The sequence below is a fragment of the Kwoniella shivajii genome, chromosome 7, assembly GCF_035658355.1.
Source record: "Kwoniella shivajii chromosome 7, complete sequence".
Lineage (NCBI taxonomy): Eukaryota > Fungi > Basidiomycota > Tremellomycetes > Tremellales > Cryptococcaceae > Kwoniella > Kwoniella shivajii.
This window is the reverse complement of record NC_085914.1, coordinates 1,291,853-1,311,292: the sequence shown is the minus strand read 5'-3', so window position 1 is coordinate 1,311,292 and position 19,440 is coordinate 1,291,853. Positions and strand designations below refer to the sequence as shown.

The following is a 19,440-nucleotide window of genomic DNA, read 5'->3' as shown; positions in this document are numbered from 1 at the left end:
TGTCTGCCCTTTTTTCTACTTTTAAGTTACCGTGGGTAACGATTTAAACGATCGATTCAGCTATCCAATCTCAGAGTCAGCATTCAAGCTCTACACAATCATCTCGAGGCGGACGAAAGAGCTCACTATCCTCGAAGGGGTTTTGAGCTATCATGAAAACTCTTTTAGCTGAAGTGCTCGGGGCACAGGGTGTTTTCGGCTGTACTCACGATCATAGGGGAACTTCCTAACAGCCACATCACCTGAATAGGTGTATGGATCCCAAGATACCTGGGCCTGAACAACAGATGACGGTCAACTGGAATATCCTTGCTATGGTCAATTACTATTTTCAGAAACTCACAAGATCGACCTGACCACTGGCCGCTTCGCTGCCAAAGGTATATACATCGCTGACTGCGTCATCGTCGTAATCAATCCTTATTTGCTGGGAGGACTGTCTGGAAGGATCGCTGAGGAGATAATTGTGAGGTGTGATAATCATACCTCCTTGAGCGGTAGAGAAGACGGTCTAGAAGGATACAGTAAAACGTCACTTTTGAATCACTTTAGAAGACAAAACGACGACTAACGTTGGGAATATCACCCGTATGAGGAACGTGGTGCATTCCTAAGTTGAACCACATAACTCTATACATCCAGGTGGAGTATCAGCTGAGATTCATCACATACGGGTTTTCTACCAGACTTACAAATCTTCTTGCACAAGGTTTTCTCCGTCAAAGAATTTGTCGAAGTCAACCTGCGAATATACGTAAATCAGTTGTATATTCAAGGCTTCGCCTCTGTACCAACTCACCAAAGGTCTAGCAGTGTCATAATCGTTCCATGCGTTTGAAGCTCTCAATTCGGAATCTTTTTGCTTGGTAACGTAGTAAGCGTGGGTAGCGAAACCTTTACAATTTCAGATCAGTACTTCAGCCAACTGACGCGGTAAACCAAGCGAAGGTGACTTACCTGCTGAGTTGAGTAAATTACTAGAATTGGTGATGGTTAAGTGCATACCAGCACCTCCTCTACTAGGCATGATTTTGTAACCTCTGGGTTCACCGTACTTGTTCAACTGGTCTTTGTTGACTACGATAACTTGTTCTTGAGCATTGGCAGACCAGTTCTGCCACGTCATCGTCAGTATTTGATCAGCTTGCATGCAAATAGCGGAGATATGACTCACCATCTTTCCTTCATCTTCCGATGTTACCTCTTTTCTTACCATGTGCATGGTGTTTCGAGTTTGGTTGTTCCACTTATATTTCTTTTCAATAGGCTCTATTACATGTTTGACAAGTGTGTTCTTCTCACCAAGAATATCAAAGTCGACTTTGTAGTTGAGCGCATGGTCATGCATTGATCCAGAAAGCTATGTTCTCTCGTGAGCTGGATCATTCGTACCACAATTGATCGACTCACTCCGTCATGAATTTGGTAGCCGTACTCTTCGTTCTTGGCGTAATAGGCGGATTGAATATAACCGGAAGCTCGGACTACGGTCTCGATTGTTCCGTCGAGGTAGAAATTATAATCAAAGTTATAATCATAGTTTCCAACGGTGGAGATACTTCGTACAGTCAAAGCAATACCCTTGGTGACTGATACATATGACTGAGTGGAATGTCGTTGGATTGGATGATTCAAGTCGTGTTCGAAGATGGAAATACCACATCGATGAGACTGCGGTACGTTTTTCAATTTTAGCGGAAACACTATTTTCGAGAGCGAAAACTCACCTTGGATAGCTCAGAAGCGTGGAAAGTAGTGTTCATGCAATACGCGTAGAGGGGCATATCATAGTTTGGAATCTGACTGAACGCGTATGGACCGAAACTGTGTGTTGGTGAAAAGAAATTTAGCCAAGAGGGTCAAAGATTAGTCAACAGATGTTGAAAAGACATTAGAAACTTACCCATAGTAAGTATCCATGTAAGATGTACCAGATTGTACGGGGTCGTTACCAGCGTAATGAGCAATAGCTTCTTGTAATCCGAGCTCGTAGATGATTCGTTTACCCTTGTATTTGATGTCATACAATCTCATACCGGTATCTCGGGTAAAGCTATGATCCATATTAGTAAAGGATGAAATTTTCACCACGGTCCACCAGAATACACTCACGTAAGGTAGAAGGTGAAATCCATCCATTCAACGTATTTGTTATCCTCGTCTACTTTGAATCTTTGACCTCCGGGTTGAACGCTCATAGGAGGAGCTTCGGTTTCGAGAGGAAGGGATTTTCCGGTTTTATCAGTTCCAACCCAATCGCCAGGCATATTAGGAGTATATCTTGTGAAGCTGGAATCTTGAGTGGCTGATCTGAATTCTTCGATGGATGAATAGTATTCGTCACCGTAGAGAATACCGATTAAACCCCAGTTAGAACTGTCTCGACCTGTGATATCGAACTTCATATAAAGACCTTGAGGTAAAAGTGTCTCTCCGTCGAAATTGATAGACCCGTTCTGCATTTGCTTGGTTTCAGGATATCTCCAGAACCCAACCTATAGCGAAGGATTAATCAGCTCTTTATTCTTAGGAGGTGTACATGTGGAAAGAAATGCATACCCAAGTGATCACTCGGTCATTGCCATTCTCATCATCTTCATGCCAAAGAGGATCTATACCCCAGATATCAAATATATCGTCGAGGTCATCTTGGTTCTCGATAGTAGCTATAGTCCGAAGTCGTGTTAGCATTAATGTTGTTGTGATTTTCGCAGTAGTAAAGAGCTAACCGTTAAGTACATCATTGACTAGATCCTTCATTTCCAAGGCGGTCTCAGAGTATAGATCGCTGAAAATTAGCTCTTGTCACTGATGATCATGACTCACGAATGACTATCCATATCATATACTCTAATTTTAGCTTCAGGTGTATGAGTACCGAAAGTATAAGGGTAATAAGATGAATCGTTTGTTATGGGGATTGGTCCAACTACCCAATCTTGAGCATAAGGTTCTTCAGTAGCACCGAAAAGTAGACTTGCAATAGCCCATCTTTCAGGCATTGTACCATTCTTATCCAAATAATCTAAAGCATCTGTTTTGTTCGGTGCTAGAAGATCAATGACCATGATTGTATTGTCCCAAGAACCAGCATCATCGACCGAGGTAAGATTGAGATCATCTTTGGAATGAAGGAAAGATATTACGTCGGCTGCTTCATCGTTACTCAACACATTCCAGATATTGTCTTTTGGTGCGGTGGTGGTAGGTGGGGAAGAGGAAGTGTCGGTTGAATCTGTATGTAAATCTCGTCGATTAGGTCTCCATCCTGGTCTACGAATAGATGAAATCTTGGGTTGAGGAAGAGCCAGTGTGCTACCTAGGAGAGTGAGGAGGGTGAAAGTGGAAGACCACATCGTGATTGGACCGACTTGAGAGTACTGCTTCCAAGGATGAGAGATGAAGATGGAGAAGCAATGAAGGAAAAGAAGAAGAAAGATGGAGAAGATGAAAAAGAGTGAAGGAGGAGATATAATGTGGGTTTGATATTTATATGAATATTGACCGATACACAAAACCCGGTCTGTTCAAATGATCGCACGGACCTTGTTTGTTCACCATCACAACTTGTACAGCTCATTGGTTGATTTCACATTGCAACCCTCGTTTTTGGTTTATAATCAGATTTTAAGGGACTGTAATAATCTGCTCTTTCCAAATGATTTATCAGTTCCCATCATAATTCCCAGATCCCTTTGCTCGTTTCTCTCTGTTCTTCTTTCACACAGTCAATTGCTTCTTTGTCTTTATTGCCCATTGTGGGTTGCATCAAAGTACTAACGCATTCCCGCTATGTAAGCCATGACCAATGGACCCTTTTTTTGAACATTCCTGAATCCCTCGGTCTGAACATTACGAGTATCTCCAACGCATTCAACCTGTAAGCGTAAGCCATACGAGTAAAGTTGTATTGAGGCTAAATCCTTATCTTTCAGAAAATGCAGTTCGTACAGTGATAGAACCGTTGAATTGCACGATTTACCCGAACTCTCTTGTCCCCCACAAATGCTTATCTTTCGGAAACATGCGAGACACACACCCTTCGTGCCTTGATTTGATTTTCAACGCCACTGATCAAAATAAACAGAAGTGCGTTTTATTCGGGTATTTCATCGATAGCGGGATGAGGGTTAGCTTGAATGGAGAACATCTTCGGCGGAGTGCACAAGTGCGGTCATGTTTACTCTGGAGATTAAAGCTTCCCGTGTAATTCTCGTACAGCAAGAAATCTTTGATTCCGTTTCAATAACCTTCGCCTAACGGGTACTCGAGCAAGTTCATGTAAACGGATTATGCCGAGAGTCCAGCATGTGAGAGATAAAGGAATTAAGCGCCTTACGCTTTGACCGGAAGTTCTAGTTCAAACCATTTTTGAAGATCACCAAGCGCCGATGATGCTCTCACGATTGAATCTCATTCCTCCTCTTTTTCATCACTATATGACTGACTGATTCGTTCATCCATCCCCCATGAGAAATGACAGTAGGAAGGAGGGAGGAGTGATCGGAGATATTCTGAGTAAGACCTTTTGACCGGTTCGTCGATGACAAGGACAGCCTTATCGAATCAACCGGCGGAGTACTGGAGAATTGCCAATGTCTACTCATTCGTCAATCTAAATCTTCATTCATCATCAGTCATCAGTCTGCTCACAAGTGCTTGATTATACACGGTGATGCTAGTTCGTAATCAACTTGGTCTTGCAATCATACCCCTTAAGCGAATTCCATCACCTGATGAAAAGTGCGAATATCCATCATACTGCAAATCAACATCAGGTGATCGGATAGGTAAGAGGAAGCATGTTGATTTGTTCAACACATCATACACAATCAAACAATCATCTTTAATTCTGACTGTCGACCTCGTATTCATATGAACACACATACATGTATACTCAAAGCTTCAACTCAGAAGCATGATTGACTTCTACTAGAAGTGCGGATTACTGACATTGCAAGTCTACCTAATTGATGGTGCTAGATGATGGGGTGGTACAATCACTTGTTGCCGATCGATATTGGGGTACATCCTCAACAATTCCGTAAACAGCATGCAAAACACGCTTCGACTTCGCTGCCTAATCAATATGCACATGTACCCCTTCTTGTAAGTACCTGCATCAAGTGTTGACATCACCACTCACTCACTCACTCATTCACTCATTCGGATACTCAAGCAAATCTGTAAAGATGCTATATCAGAACAATAAGATACATAATCAAGTTAGTGTTTCATCTTCTCTCGACTTCGTAACGTCTTCACTTCGAATTGCTTGCCCTCTACACTAATTCAACTACTTCTCCCTTAAACCCTGCGATATCCTGTGATATTCGTCATTCTTTGCTAATTGTTGATTATTCGCAAACCGCTCCCACTGATCTACCATTATGCCTAAAGCAGCAGCAGAGGACCACAGACCTGCTCGAGCGGTATTACATGCTCCATATCCACTTCCATTCGTAATCACCAGATTTCCTGCTGTTCCAACCGACACTGGCACTTCTGCTCAACTACCATGTTCACCTGCATTTTCCGCACCACCCATTCCATCCGGTCCATCATCATCTTTCGCACAACATCAGAACAATATCCCATTACCTCCAGCTTCAATAGCTGAATTCCCGACTTTCAACCATGATTGGAGAAAATCAAAACCTGCTTTTCCTCCTATCCCCTACCCGATCGCATCTCTACCTCAAACCGAGCTTCAAACTCAAGTTCACATCCAAGCGAGCAAGGTTGAAAACAGAAAGAGAATCAAGAAATTACAATTGCTGAAACTGACTAAAAACGGAGACGAATCCAGTGAATGGGAAATGTTCTCAAATACGACCATAGATAATCTTAACATCCATAACAATATTCATAATTCATCCTCAAATCAACTCTCTAAAGAACAGAAAGAGTTGTTAAGTTTGACTAAACAAGTGGGAAGGATATCAGCCGATGGTGAATTGGATGAAAATGTAAGCGGATCATTATTACCCTGTATTCGGTTTTGATATCCATAACGCATGAGACCCATGATAGCGACTGGTTAACAAAGAAACCTTGATTTCCACAGGACCCAAATCAAGATGAAAACAATTTATTGATTTATTCATTCATATCTTCTTGTAACCAAGGCGATTTTGACTCACCCGCTTCAGATATTGAACCCACTACACCGACTCAAGCGAAACCATTTCCTCTGCCAAGTACTCGTACAGACACCGAGCAACTTCTCGGACCAATTGCGACACACGAACATGATAAACAGCCATCGATACCAATTGGGCGACCCACACCTTTTCCCGGATCAGATGGGTCATCCATTTCCACTCATACCCCATGCAAGAGGCATGGTCCAGCTTGGGATATAGTCTCAAGCGCCGCCTCCAGTTTCTGGAGTGATGGGACTGACGCCGATCAAGCTGATGAAGAGGATGGCACTGGTACCAGTAATATCAGATTATCACCTTTGGTATGTTGATTTGAGTCCGCCTTGAATATTCGTCCCCGTTTGTAACGCTTTCTCAAAACTTGAATTTCTTTTGGTACTGATGCAATTTTGTTGGACTAGACACAAAGCTTGATTACTCCTTCAGCATCTGCATCTCGGAATCGAAGTACTCGAGAACGAAGTTTGAAAAAACAAAGAACCCATTCACCTGATCCACCTCTATTTTTCGGTCGAACTCATCAGGTCCCATTCACATTCGTCCCACTTCCCAAAGCGCCACCTTCACAATCTTCCTTGGGTGATTCTGGAATTCTCGCTTTCGATGATAGAGGAGGATATATATCTGAAGCAGGCAGTGTAAGGACCATCAGACAGATCCCAAGAAGCAAAGTGAATCGAATGAGAGTGACGGAAAGAGAGCAATACATCCAAAAGGAAAAGGAAAGATCAATCACTCCCACCCAGAACGATTATCCACGTCAGCCATCTCCACGTCTAAAAACAGCAACTTCTTCACCTGTACAATCTTCTTCTCTCCCGTATGGTCTAAGAGGAAGTGCGAACTTAGCATCAAACATAGGTATTCCATTTCTTTTACCAAATACGAATCATATGATTCCACAGCAAACCAACTTGAAATATTTATCCACTAATGAAGGAGTAATGAATGGGACAATTCCACAGCAATCAATGTTTGGATTAGAACCTTTCCTTTTCTCTCCCATCGCACCATTGTTACGTACTTCTGAAGTTTTGTCTTCGCTCACTTCAGGGGATGGTCCTCCTGTCGCTGACAAGCAATCATCAGAGGTGGCATATGGAAGAAGAGAATCATCATGGTCGCCACAACCGATGTCAATCGATCCTCGAACTACTGAAAGCCAATCTTTTGGTAATGGTATGCATCAAGATGGTGTAAGTTGGCCACATGCTTTACCTGATAGAGAACAAATAACACCTTCAAACGCCTCTTCTTTCTCATTATTGAATAAACACGAGACAAGCTCAGATATGGATGTTCCTATGCCGACTGCCCAGTCTAGGATAATACAATCACAACGTCGTCAAAAGCAAAAACATAAAAAGATGTCAATGTCAAGAACGGGATTTCAAAATGAGCTTGGCAATATTCCAATGGGAAAAGCATGTCATAATTTCTTATCTATCAGAAAACAATTAGCGGCAAAGAAACGAAAAGTCAATAATGATATTGGTAAACATAGAAGAGTTAGAGAAATGATAAATGAAGCTAGATCGATGAAAAATAATGCCACTACTGGACCTACGAATCAGTCTCCTCCAAATCAACATCATCATTCAGCTCAACAGCAGCCTCAACAAAATCAACCTCAGCAGCAGCAGCAGCACAATCAGCAATTGACGTTACCATGGGGATTCAATCTTCCCTACACAAACGTTGATCCCAATTTCCAAGCTCAACTGTTCGCTCAGATGATGCAGATACAAATGGCCCAGCAGCAGCAACAGCAATATCAAACGGTTCCGCTCCAGCAGCAGACGCCTGCTCAAATTGGTGTGCCATTGGGATACTATCCCTTTGACCAAAACATAGGCTTTCCACTCCCTTCTTCTTCGAATCCATGGAGTCTAAATATGCCTCTTCAACAGACCAACCAATTGTTGAACCAACAACAGCAGCAGCAGCAGCAACAAATACAACATCCCAATTCTCACCATACGTGGCTCACTCAATCACCTAATGAAAAGTCGAGATCATTCCAACCTCGACCAAATGCATTCACACCTCAGCCTCATCCTCAACAACAACCTTCTTCTCAGCTTTTCAGGTTTCCAACTCCAGGACCTACGCCTCAAGCCTCAAACCCCTTCGCTGATCATGTTCCATTCACACCTCGATCGCCCGAGGTAGATGTCAAACCACCTAGGAAAAGACGTAGATCAATCTCACCTTCTTCAGCACATGACCTATTTCTTCATCATACCCTTGCTCATTCCCATCCCCGTGAACAAGCTCGTTCACCCACTCCCAAGCCAGGTATGAGTAAACGTCTTTTGTCACCCGCCGAGATACGTACGCCGAATCAATGGAGAACCAATATCAAGAAGGAAAGGGATATTCAAAGTGAAATCAATGATGAGAGTGAAAATGAGGGACTGTACGATGGTGCATTGTTTGATATGGCTCTTGAGAAAGAAGCTAAACATGAGCAAGTAAATAAGTACGAAAGAAGGAATGAATGGGTCCAGCAAGAAAGAACAAGAGTCGGTAGTCTGAATCTAGGTTTAGGTTCAGGTTCAGGTTCAAGGGGAACAATTGTTTTTGAGAACAAGTGAAGGAAGAGAAATTTTGGGTTGATTGAATCCATGAATGGATGCGATACTGAATATTCTTGGTAGAGTATAGTATCGTACATTGCGTAAACTCATGTTAGGATATTGATGGTATACTTTGTATAACGTATCATGATTTCAAGCTTGCTCATCGTAATAGGGAATTATCACTGATATACTCTAGCATGAATAGTAATGCTGTATATCCCAAGAAAACAATAAGGATATCTCATCGAAGAAATCAGATATTATATACGCAGTATACATCATACAAGCAAGTAAACTGTCATAAACATTCCCACCTGACGACCCTCATCCCCACTCCAAGATATTAATTCTGATTTATCTTTGCGAAACCTTCACTCAACCTTTCAACCTCTTTCCAGACTTCTCCATTACCCAATATGTCTTTCAAGTTATACATATCAACACCTTGACCATCTCCCATTGAATTCTCTATATCTGGGGCACCATCTGGACCTTTCAAAGTTAGAGCGAAACAATCTCCCGTGAACTCATATAATGTTCTGACTAAGAGTGGTTCTGAAATGCCGTCTAATCGTGGTCGACGGATATGTGAAAACAGTTTTGATGGTTGTAGGTTTTGACGATGTTTAGCTAGGATCGTATGTAAGAATGCAGGTGGTGGATGATATGTTGGATCATGTTTTGCTGAGAGCGGTGTTAAGCCCCATTGAATCACTAGATGGTATTACGAATCCATCCATCAATCAGCTTTATCTCTTTCAACCATGTCTCGCAGCGTCTCGGTAAAGCAAAGACAAGATCTCGAAAATCACTCACTGGAATGACCACAGAAATCCAATGAACTATCGCCACCTTGAGTTTGATATCCACCTGTAGTAGCAAATATTTTGGGTGCTTGTTGATATGGTAGACCCAATGCGTAAAACGAGAATCTCTTTTTCCACAATCTCAAAATCAGTTATTTTCCATACTCTATCATGTGTTATTTATCAAATCCCCTTGATGAGAAGGCAAGGGGGGATAGGTGCACTCACGAAAGTGTCTTTATCACCATAACTTAGGAACCCATACATATCAGGATTCGTCATCATGTGATTCGATAAATGTAGTATCGCAAGATTCAGTCCATTGTTACCTCGTTTATCGAATAGAAGCTGACCAGCTTCGGCAGGCCAATGATCATCTGTACAAGTTTTCCCGAGTATACGGAAAATTGCGTTGTCGGCTGAACCAGGCACATATGCGAAGTGTCAGCGATACTTTCGTACGAACCGCCCTTGTACATGGTTCAGAGTAAGAAGGAAGATAACTCACGATGATCTTTATTCAGATCAGCCCAAAAGACACTTCCACTCTGTTTATATTCTATTGAGTCGAATAACGTCCGAGGATCGATTAGAGGTATATTATCCTAATCAGACTTGATGTTCAGCTTAATCAAGTCAAATCAAATGGAAAGTGGGAATCTCAGGTGAAGATTGATTATTCACACTCACACTATCCATATATACAAATTCAGTAAAATTACTAGCCAAGAAAGCTGAATTTTTGATATTCCAGCTTTTCCCATTAGGACTTTTACCTCCCACTTCCTTTAATCTCACATCATATTCATCGATTAATTCTGCTCGAGCGACTTGATCTTGTAGTTCATCTGGGAAATGATATACTTCAATTGGAAGAGTTGTATGAAGTACATTCCGAAGCATATTCAATGATATTTTCAATCTTGCCAATGTTTTCTGTGGTAAACAGTACAAGAACGATGAATCTAAATCAGCTATGTATTACAGCATGAAACGTATATTCCAGATAATCAGATAACAAAGATTGACTTGACTTACACCTTCACCACCTGTCATTATAATACCTTTTCTATCTTCAACCGGAACATGTTTTTCCATTTCATCGTCCCAAACCAGTTTACCGCCTTCCCTTTCTACCGTCCTCAGATAATCCACTATTTTTGATCGGTATCTTCTGATCTCGGAAGGGTCTATTTTTTCCCATTGTTCAGGTTTACCATCGTGAAAGAAATAAGTATTTCTTGAAAAAGTGTAAAATGGGCATCCGTGTCTATTGGGTAATTCAGCTTCCCATTGATATAATGCAGGTCTAGACAGTAAATAATGTAATCTAGCTTCCAACGTTAAAGGTATCTTGAGATGTTCACTTAATCCACCTGATGCATGAGGTATATGAGACGTTGATAGATCAATTGTTATATATTGTGATCCTGAACTGAAATATAAATAGGATGAAACTTGTTCACGTCTATAATGAAATGTTAAAGGTAATGTGATCAAAGCAAATATCGAAATGATCAAAAATGCTTGTATGGGTTTTATTCGATATCGTTTGACTTTATTTGATGTCATTGATATCAATGGATTTGGATATTCGATGGGTGAACCTCTCAAGAATGGTGAAGATGATCTTGAAGATGAAGGTGATGTGAATGAAGAAGGTGAAGGTGTTGAGGTTGGTAAACGGGTGTACAACACTGGTGGAGTGAAAGGTGCCATTCTTGGTATTTAACGCGTTTTTTGTACTGGGAATATACTGTGAGTTTGGTTATGAACGAGAAGAAAGGAGTGATGTTCTGGTGATATTACTGATTTGATGGGATCAACCCAAAGGAGTGTATATATTTGTGTGTGTGTGTGTGTGTGTGTGTGTGTGTGTGTGTGTTCTATAACGAAAGGCTGTGCTTTGTGTGTGAGTGATGCACAGGCTCGTGCGTGTTGATGGTAATGAACGAATGTGTGTGGGCTACAGTATAAAGAGAGTGTTGATGGTGAGTCGAGATCAGGTGAGAATACGTTGAAGAATAAAAAGAATAGCGAGAGTTTGTCATGATGTAATACCCCAAGCAGTATAAGTATCTCTCATGGTGATCATAGTTACTTTCACCCATGTTTGGTATAACGAAACGAACAGATGATGTGAGACATTTCACATTCAATTGACGATCAGATCAGAAACAATACTCGAAAGAAAAAAGATCAGTACCGCATTTAGATCATTCTTACCATCAAAGAGTCCATTCCTCTCCTTCTTGATGACGGAAGAAGAGATGTTTCAATTCTGTTTCTCCTCACTCACTCTTTCATGATTAAATTGAATTAATGGCGATCAATCATTTTTGAATGATCATTGCAATGATGATCTGATTGATCGATCGACTCGTACGTCGCAAGAGATGAATCTTTTGACTGCGTATGTCATCGTGAGCTCGGGGAGAGCAATTCTGCACGTTTTCTGGACCGGTGGAACTTGTGACACTGATCTTGCTTCGACGAGGGTCACAGAGGGTGAAAGTAGGATTTCATTTGGTCGTCTGACTTCAAGGGATACCGTTCTCTCATGCGGATAGTGTGGTTTGCAACAACAAGGGCGTTCTAGTATCGAGGGAATCCATCCTTGTACATGTGGCAGGATATGAAATGGAATAAAGTAAAACATGTTGTATCGTTGGCGTTTTTGTGTATGTTCAATGATGAAACGAACTATTCAGAAACTTAAAACAGCCACATGGGTATTTTGATTGAAAATACACATATTCAGGGAATTAAGCTATACATTCTGCGGCTATCGAAAGTCAAAAAGATCAGGGGGGAGGGGGAAACATAAGTATAACGTTATTCTCCTTTAGATAACGATTTCAGAAGAAGTGGAGGCGAAGAAACGGGAAGAACAGATCATGAGTTCATTCAAATGTCGTGGGATGACATGACATACAGACACCCCATGTCGTGAAGAAGCTGTTCCCGTCTCTCCAATGTGAGAAAAAGGTCAACAAATGTAAGGACCAACTAAACGAAATCTGTCGTCTGTCCCTGTCATATCTATAAACCTGGAAAGAAAAAATAAGTTAAAAAACACGCTAAAATCAAATAAAAGTACCGCTAACTATCAAGATTATGTTTCACTTCTTCTTTACTTTACAGGGAAAGAATGTCGATATGTAGCGAGGTTTCAACATTACTTTTCCCAAATCTACAAATTTAGCTACAACAGAATCTTGACGACAAAGACGAAAACGACGACGACGAAAAAGGACATTCCTTTGACTTCTCACGATCAATCCCATATTCCCTAAAAACCGACTCATTCACGATATCCTTTAGTACCCTTTACGACGTTCTTGATCTCTCACCATCCTCAAGTATATCCTAATCACTCTGGCTTTCTCTTGTTACATTCGGAAGCAAACACTCTTTCTACTTCTTTCATCTTCCTAACCACTGTATCGATAGTAAATCCCACACTTGCCATTCCGCAAACATGTCTCCTTCATCCATCCGAATCCTGCTTTCAGTCCTACAAAAACCTCGTTACCTCGCTCTTCTAATCCTCCTTCCATTATTTGGTTTCCTGCACTACCAGTGGTCAGATCCAGCTTCGTCCGCAAGACCCATCAAACTGACTGGAGGCACTACACATAGCCCTTGGGAAGGATTAGCGTTCTCAGATCATGAAGATGATGTGACTACTTGGAAACCTGGAGTGGTGGAATGGCTGAATTGGAATCAGGATGATAGGAAGACGTTACTCGTCACTGGAGGTGCAGGTCAGATAGGTGAGCTAATCCACATATCACTGATAAAGTCATGTAGCTCAATGAACAGGAAATTAGGTCAATCACTCATACCTTTTCTCGTCGAGAAGTACAATATACATGTGATGGATATAGCCCCACGTCCATCTTCACTACCCATATCAGTCAACTACCACCGACAATCTATCCTTGCTTCTTCGGCATCTCTTTCCAATCTGTTTTCGACTAATTCCTTCGATGGTGTGATTCACTTGGCTGCTATCTCTCTAGAATCTTGGTGTAAATCAAAAGAAAATCAATGCCATGAGGTGAATGTGGAAGGTACACAAGCAGTATTACAACAAGTCGAGAAAACTCTGACAGCGAAACGAAAACGATTGTGGGGAGAAAGCAAAACTCCTTGGGTGATTCTAGCTTCTTCAATGGATGTCTTTCCTCAAGAAGAAGGTGTAAGTGAAGAAAGTGGTAAAAACCCTCAAACTACTTTAGGAAGAACCAAACTTGCCGCTGAGAACGTTCTCGAGGAGACCATCAATCGTTCAGCAGAAGAGAACGAAGCTGGAATACAGGGATTAATTTTACGATTTCCTGAAGTGTATGGTTATCATCAAGCTATATCTATCCCGGAGGCATTCATACCTTCTCTACTTACAAACGCTCTGACCAGTCTACCTATACAATACTCCTCCGATACCCCTTCTTTAGATCTTTTGCATATCGATGATGCAATTTCCGGTATATTGAAAGCGATCTTACGAATAGAAGATAGTTCTAGATTAGGTAAACCTGGAGAAGTAGAAGCCATAAACTTAGTTTATGGCAAACGATGGCAAGCTCAGGATATAGTTGAATTGGTCCGAACTGAAACGAACTCAATGTCACCTTTGAGGGATATAGGAGATAACCATTCACCTCAAATGCCAAGTTTTTCACGAGGACTCGCAGGAGAGAAATTAGGTTGGGAACCTGAAATTTCAGCACCTGTGGGATTAGGTTTATCGCTACAAGCGTTATCTGAAGATATATCTGAATATTCAAGGAAATGGCATCAAGATCATTGTTCACCTACATCTGATTTCCCTTCTCCTTCAGAAAATGACCAATTGATCAATCATTTCGTCGAAGACGAACGTAATAAAGATTTAAATAAATTGGATAAATGTTCGGTAAATATAGCGTTTGATCACGAAGGCTTCTTACATCATGTTAAATGTCAAGATGGAAAACATTGTACAGCAGATGGTGAGAAAGTAGTTGCTATGAATTGGAATCAAAGTGTTTTCATTGTTCACAAAACGACAGGAGGTGAAAACAGAGAAAGAACAGTAAGAGTCATGTTTGAAGAAGAAAAAGGTATGGGATATTTAGGTTATCGAAAGGGAGATAACGCACAAGTGGGATTAGAGCTCTTTGATCGGAATACAGTGGAAGGGCAAATCGAATTTGAAGTGGAAGTGAGTGTTTTCAAGTTCAACCGAGAGAAAACGCTAATCGGAGTGCTCCCTCTCAGGTCAACCGCCATTCTTCCTACCTCAGACTACTCATTCCCGGAACCGGTAAACAAATACATGCTCTTTCCAACACCACCGACTCATCGACTTGGTTCACTCTTGAGCCCACTACAAAATGGATTGATCCACATTTCGATTTAAGGATGAACGTTCTCTGTTGTCCTTCTGAAGGGGATTGGCCATTGTTGCTAGACGACTATGAATCTGCCGATATTCGATTCGGTTCAACTGGTCAAATCCCGTTCAACTCTTCACGTCGACTCCATCTATGTGGTCAAGCAGAACAAGCCGTTCGTTATAATTTCGGTCGATTATCAGCTGCTAGGCAAGCTGTAAACAAAGTGGAGAATGGACAAGAAGCACACGTGTGGAAAGGAGATCATGGTGTTAATACCAAAACAACACCTTATGACTGGGCGTTGAGAGACTTACCGCCCTGTTACAATGATTGTAATTCACCTGCAATTTGTGTCCAAACAGGGGAATGTAGGTGTGTTCAAGCGGATCACTGTCAACCTAGAAGGGAGAATCCAACCCTATCCTTATACCCTGTAACATCAAATGTGGTGTCCTCCAAGAATAAATCACCACTTGGGACTCTGGCTGGATATTCACCCAGCCTTACCAATGCGGTTGCACAGATGGACTGGAAAGACGTCTTACTTCCTCAAGCAAGAAACGCTTTAATGGCTCATCCTGACTTTATCAAAGTTCACGTGGCGGATGGATATAAAGGCCAACAAGAAATCGAATCTTCAGATTGTCATAATCTTCAAACCAAACACTGTTTCTCAGCAGATTCAATATTATACAAAGCTTTGAGACATATTCAAGTTCCAGCTGAAGAAGCTGAATTGATAGTCGTACCTGTATATCAACAATGTAAAGGAACCGAATTTCTATTACATGATGGTATACATCATGCGATGGAAAATATATCTGGAGTGAAATCAGGTGAAAAGACAATGGCACTAGTTCTGACTCACGATTGGGGAATCTGCGTTGCTTTTTCATGGTAAGCTTACTTGGTGGAATGATTAAAAATCAGGATGAGATCGACGAGCTGACCTAAATTATTGTTGGACTGTAGGGAGATATGGTCAGCAAGAGAGCAACCTTTATATCCCGATTGGATTCTGAATAACGTATTGGTTTGGTCCGTGATGGGAGATTATGATTCACCTTGTTATAGACCTCACCAAGATGTTGTTATCCCAGCAAGAACATGTCAATCCTTACATCTACGAGAACACTTTCCAGACGTAGAACATATCAAACCGATTAGGGAAAGATCACACTTATTGACTTGGTCTGGAACTTATTGGGGTACAGGTAAAAGCGATAGGATAAGGTTAACTTGTGATAGAGGTGGTGTAGGTGAAAAAGAATTAATCAAAGGAAAAGGTCAACAAAGTAGTTTTGAAACTTGGGATTATATGAATGATCTCAATAACGCCCGGTTCTGTCCTCAGCCTCGAGGTATAGCAGGTGAGTTTTGTTTTAGTTTCCACCAATTGAGAGGTAAAATGCTAATTATGTTTATGGATGTGGGGTGATGTTTTAGGCTGGTCACCAAGAACGAACGATGCTATCTTCGCAGGATGTATACCTGTGCTAATTGCAGAGGGATCGCATTATCCATTTGCATCATACCTCGATTGGTCAAAATTTTCCGTCAGAGTAGCACCAACAGAATTAGATCGTATAGAAGAGATATTACTCGCTATACCATTATGGAAGATTGAACAAATGCAAGCTAATTTAGTAACTATAAGAGAAGCTTTCATTTATTCTACAGATGAAAATCCACAAGATGAACTAAGAAGAAAAGGTCCTATGTTCTTCGCTTTACATGAAGCGGGTCTAAGGCTTAGAACTAGGTATCCTATCAAAGAGGAAGATGGTAATTGAATATAAAGTGAAGATTCTGATATTTCGGCGAGGAATATCACTGGGCAACTTTGGGACTTTTGAACTGAATACGAATTTTGGCTTTGTTGTGGATTTAGATAGAAAAATAATTGTTGTAGAGTATACTTTGATGCAATCACGATATAAACGAAAAAATCCGACATATCGTATACATGGTTTGCATCGTTCTGCATTTCTCTCATCTGTTTTGAGGTGGACAATCCTGAGATTCAGATTGTTCCTATAAGAGTGGATATATATACATGTCGTGTACCTGTGTGTTATAATAGATTTACAATTGTTAAGATAGTCAATTTTCGGTCCAACGATATATAAAAACGTTCTACGTATCAAGCCAAACCAGTAAAATTGTCGTTTGTCATTGTGGATTTGGATCTACATCTTCTCCACATCCACAACCACGACCACATTGCAAGGCGTCTAGGTACATCTATTCCTTTCCTAATAAATGAACTACGATATCTCCATCTATACCAGGCATTTTGCCATCTTCCTTTTTGATTTTGCCTTGATCGGGTGATTTACCTTGCCATTCCACCGATTCATTCAATTCTTTCTTGAGGAAAGCGGTTGATAAATCGTGTATCTTATTCAAAAGCGTTTTGGCTAAAGTGTGAGAACGCGGATCAAGAAGTGGGAAATCAGAGAATGATTGGTCTATTGGAATATAAGAATTCCAGAAATCATTCAAATCAATCAATCAATCAGTTTTGTATCTCAAAGTTAGCGAGTGTATGTATAATAAGAATAGAGTAAGGGAACAATTGGATTAAACCACTGAGAAATGAGATGAAAGATGAGAGAATTGAATTTAGTTACACTCACGTCCTACACCTATGATAGTACATAAATTTCCTTGAGCAGACTTGACCATACCTAATAACCGTTTGAAATGATCAGACCAAACTGTGAATCCAACTGAATTAATAACTAATAAAGGTGGCATATCAGGATGAGATTTTGTGGAACTTGAAGGTAATGGAATTGGTTCAAGCCATGGATCTAAAGCTATAGCTTGTTTTACAGGTAAAGAAGGGAGTAAAGGATCAGGTGAAGGAGTTTGAAGAATGTGGAACTGTGAAAAGTAGAAAAAGGCTTGATTAGCATGACTCTCTCCCTGATGTATCTTTCACAAGCAACCTTGTTATCCAAAGATACTGAGATGAGGATTCGAGGAAAACGCCATGAATGAACGAGAACGAATTCATCTTTCAAGTCGAGTGACTCACCACTGTTCCACCTCCGAAACTATGTCCAGTCAATCTCAAATCCTCGACATTTACTTTATCTTTCAGACTTCTAATCCAATCTTTCTTCTTTTCAGTATCTTTACTCTTTTCTCCTGTCTCGGGTAAGATATTGGATGATTCTGAGGAAGGAGACGTGGCGGTATTTTCCACTAGACGCTTGAAAGAATGATATGACTCGTATACTTCTCTTGAACGAATATCCAGTTGAAGTGTTCTGAAGTGAGTCAATGATTTATCTTCACCTGTTGGCCATCTATGAAACGCAAAAAAAAACGCAAACAAGTAACATCAGTTCAACTTTCAAGATCTCTGCTGCACATGGCGTTTCGTTGGAACATAGTATGAAAATGTAAATAAAGACGAATCGAATCAGTACTCACTTTAAATCACTTTGTCTTATATAATATAAGACTTTACCATCTTTTTCATTTTCTACTGTATCTTCATCTGAAGGTAGACAGACAGCAGGTCCACTTCCATCTTTATGTTCCAAAGCCAAAACGACATATCCTTCCGAAGCTAATCCAGCGCAATACTGAGTATAAGTATGTCTTGTACCCGCTAAACCGTGTGAGAATATCACCAAGGGATATTTGGATGTTGGATTTAAGAGCGGTGCATAAGGATGTACGGGTATCTAAAAGATGTCAAAGTGAAGATAAGATGAGATGAGCGTTGATTTCCAGAGAGATCTAGTAGTGGCAATGGAAAGAAAGCTTACACGTAATCTTCCTGCTATATAACCTAAAGTTCCAGCTAACCATTTCATTCCTCTTCCATTTTGATTGGTACTGCTACCACCTGTTTTACCTTCTAAAAACTTTTCATAACCTTTTACCACGCCCCAGAAAGGTTCAGGTACCCAACTTATACCTTTTGGTTTACTTTTCGTGTTGCCCGTAGGATAAAAAACGCTGTACGATACATCATGTATCTTCAGTGCAGGTGAATCGGATCTCGTATGAATCGGTTGCGGATGATTAAAAGGTGATATGGGTGAATGTGATATAGGTATATATCCAACTTGAAAAGGTCCGGTGGAAATAGGTAAATTAGCTGAAAGTAATGGTGGTAATGGCATGATCATACAACGTAAGATCAAGCTTGATAATATGAATATGAAAGTGATGGACAGTATCTTTGATTTGATTTGATTTGGTTTGGTTTGACGGAAAACTGAGATTGAAATTGAAATTGGGATTGAGATCGGTTTAAGGAGGTTGATGTGCGTAGCCTGTAGGTAAAATATGAATAGCTGAAAGACAAGTAGATCAGCTTCAGTAGAAAGCCACCCGTTGAGATCAGCAAGATAAAAAGATGAAACGATGGATAAAGGACCGAGTCGTGTATATGACGTTTAAAATAGACAACCCATATGTTGACTAACATCTTTGTTCCCAAATTTCAATCGATCGATTCCTGTAAAATGTATAACACGGC

The 19,440-nt window shown here is 40.7% G+C and overlaps 6 protein-coding genes across 6 annotated transcripts; 2 read left to right on the top strand and 4 right to left on the bottom strand.

Annotated features, from left to right (window-relative positions):
* Nucleotides 1–43: 43 nt before the first annotated feature.
* Nucleotides 44–2,760, bottom strand: IL334_005600 (uncharacterized protein; the record flags this gene model as incomplete). Its single annotated transcript, XM_062937311.1, has 15 exons — nt 44–60; nt 127–147; nt 210–276; nt 344–511; nt 573–630; nt 693–742; nt 800–894; nt 958–1,114; nt 1,175–1,360; nt 1,411–1,671; nt 1,728–1,824; nt 1,904–2,053; nt 2,113–2,495; nt 2,560–2,666; nt 2,730–2,760. 15 exons carry the CDS (start codon nt 2,758–2,760, stop codon nt 44–46), a joined length of 1,848 nt encoding a protein of 615 aa, XP_062793362.1.
* Nucleotides 2,761–2,822: 62 nt separating this feature from the next.
* IL334_005599 (uncharacterized protein) lies at nt 2,823–3,356 on the bottom strand (the record flags this gene model as incomplete). The annotated part of the gene is made up of 1 exon (XM_062937310.1): nt 2,823–3,356. One exon carries the CDS (start codon nt 3,354–3,356, stop codon nt 2,823–2,825), a length of 534 nt encoding a protein of 177 aa, XP_062793361.1.
* A 2,034-nt stretch (nt 3,357–5,390) lies between these two features.
* On the top strand, nt 5,391–8,761 carry IL334_005598 (uncharacterized protein; the record flags this gene model as incomplete). The annotated part of the gene is made up of 3 exons (XM_062937309.1): nt 5,391–5,969; nt 6,068–6,466; nt 6,566–8,761. 3 exons carry the CDS (start codon nt 5,391–5,393, stop codon nt 8,759–8,761), a joined length of 3,174 nt encoding a protein of 1,057 aa, XP_062793360.1.
* Nucleotides 8,762–9,089: 328 nt separating this feature from the next.
* On the bottom strand, nt 9,090–11,271 carry IL334_005597 (uncharacterized protein; the record flags this gene model as incomplete). The annotated part of the gene is made up of 6 exons (XM_062937308.1): nt 9,090–9,460; nt 9,563–9,680; nt 9,781–9,971; nt 10,061–10,157; nt 10,243–10,488; nt 10,591–11,271. 6 exons carry the CDS (start codon nt 11,269–11,271, stop codon nt 9,090–9,092), a joined length of 1,704 nt encoding a protein of 567 aa, XP_062793359.1.
* Nucleotides 11,272–13,033: 1,762 nt separating this feature from the next.
* Nucleotides 13,034–16,729, top strand: IL334_005596 (uncharacterized protein; the record flags this gene model as incomplete). Its single annotated transcript, XM_062937307.1, has 5 exons — nt 13,034–13,328; nt 13,386–14,761; nt 14,818–15,833; nt 15,909–16,306; nt 16,383–16,729. The coding sequence occupies 5 exons, from the start codon at nt 13,034–13,036 to the stop codon at nt 16,727–16,729; spliced, it is 3,432 nt and encodes a 1,143-aa protein (XP_062793358.1).
* Nucleotides 16,730–17,180: 451 nt separating this feature from the next.
* Nucleotides 17,181–19,081, bottom strand: IL334_005595 (uncharacterized protein; the record flags this gene model as incomplete). Its single annotated transcript, XM_062937306.1, has 5 exons — nt 17,181–17,407; nt 17,576–17,825; nt 17,980–18,253; nt 18,381–18,637; nt 18,722–19,081. 5 exons carry the CDS (start codon nt 19,079–19,081, stop codon nt 17,181–17,183), a joined length of 1,368 nt encoding a protein of 455 aa, XP_062793357.1.
* Nucleotides 19,082–19,440: the final 359 nt, after the last annotated feature.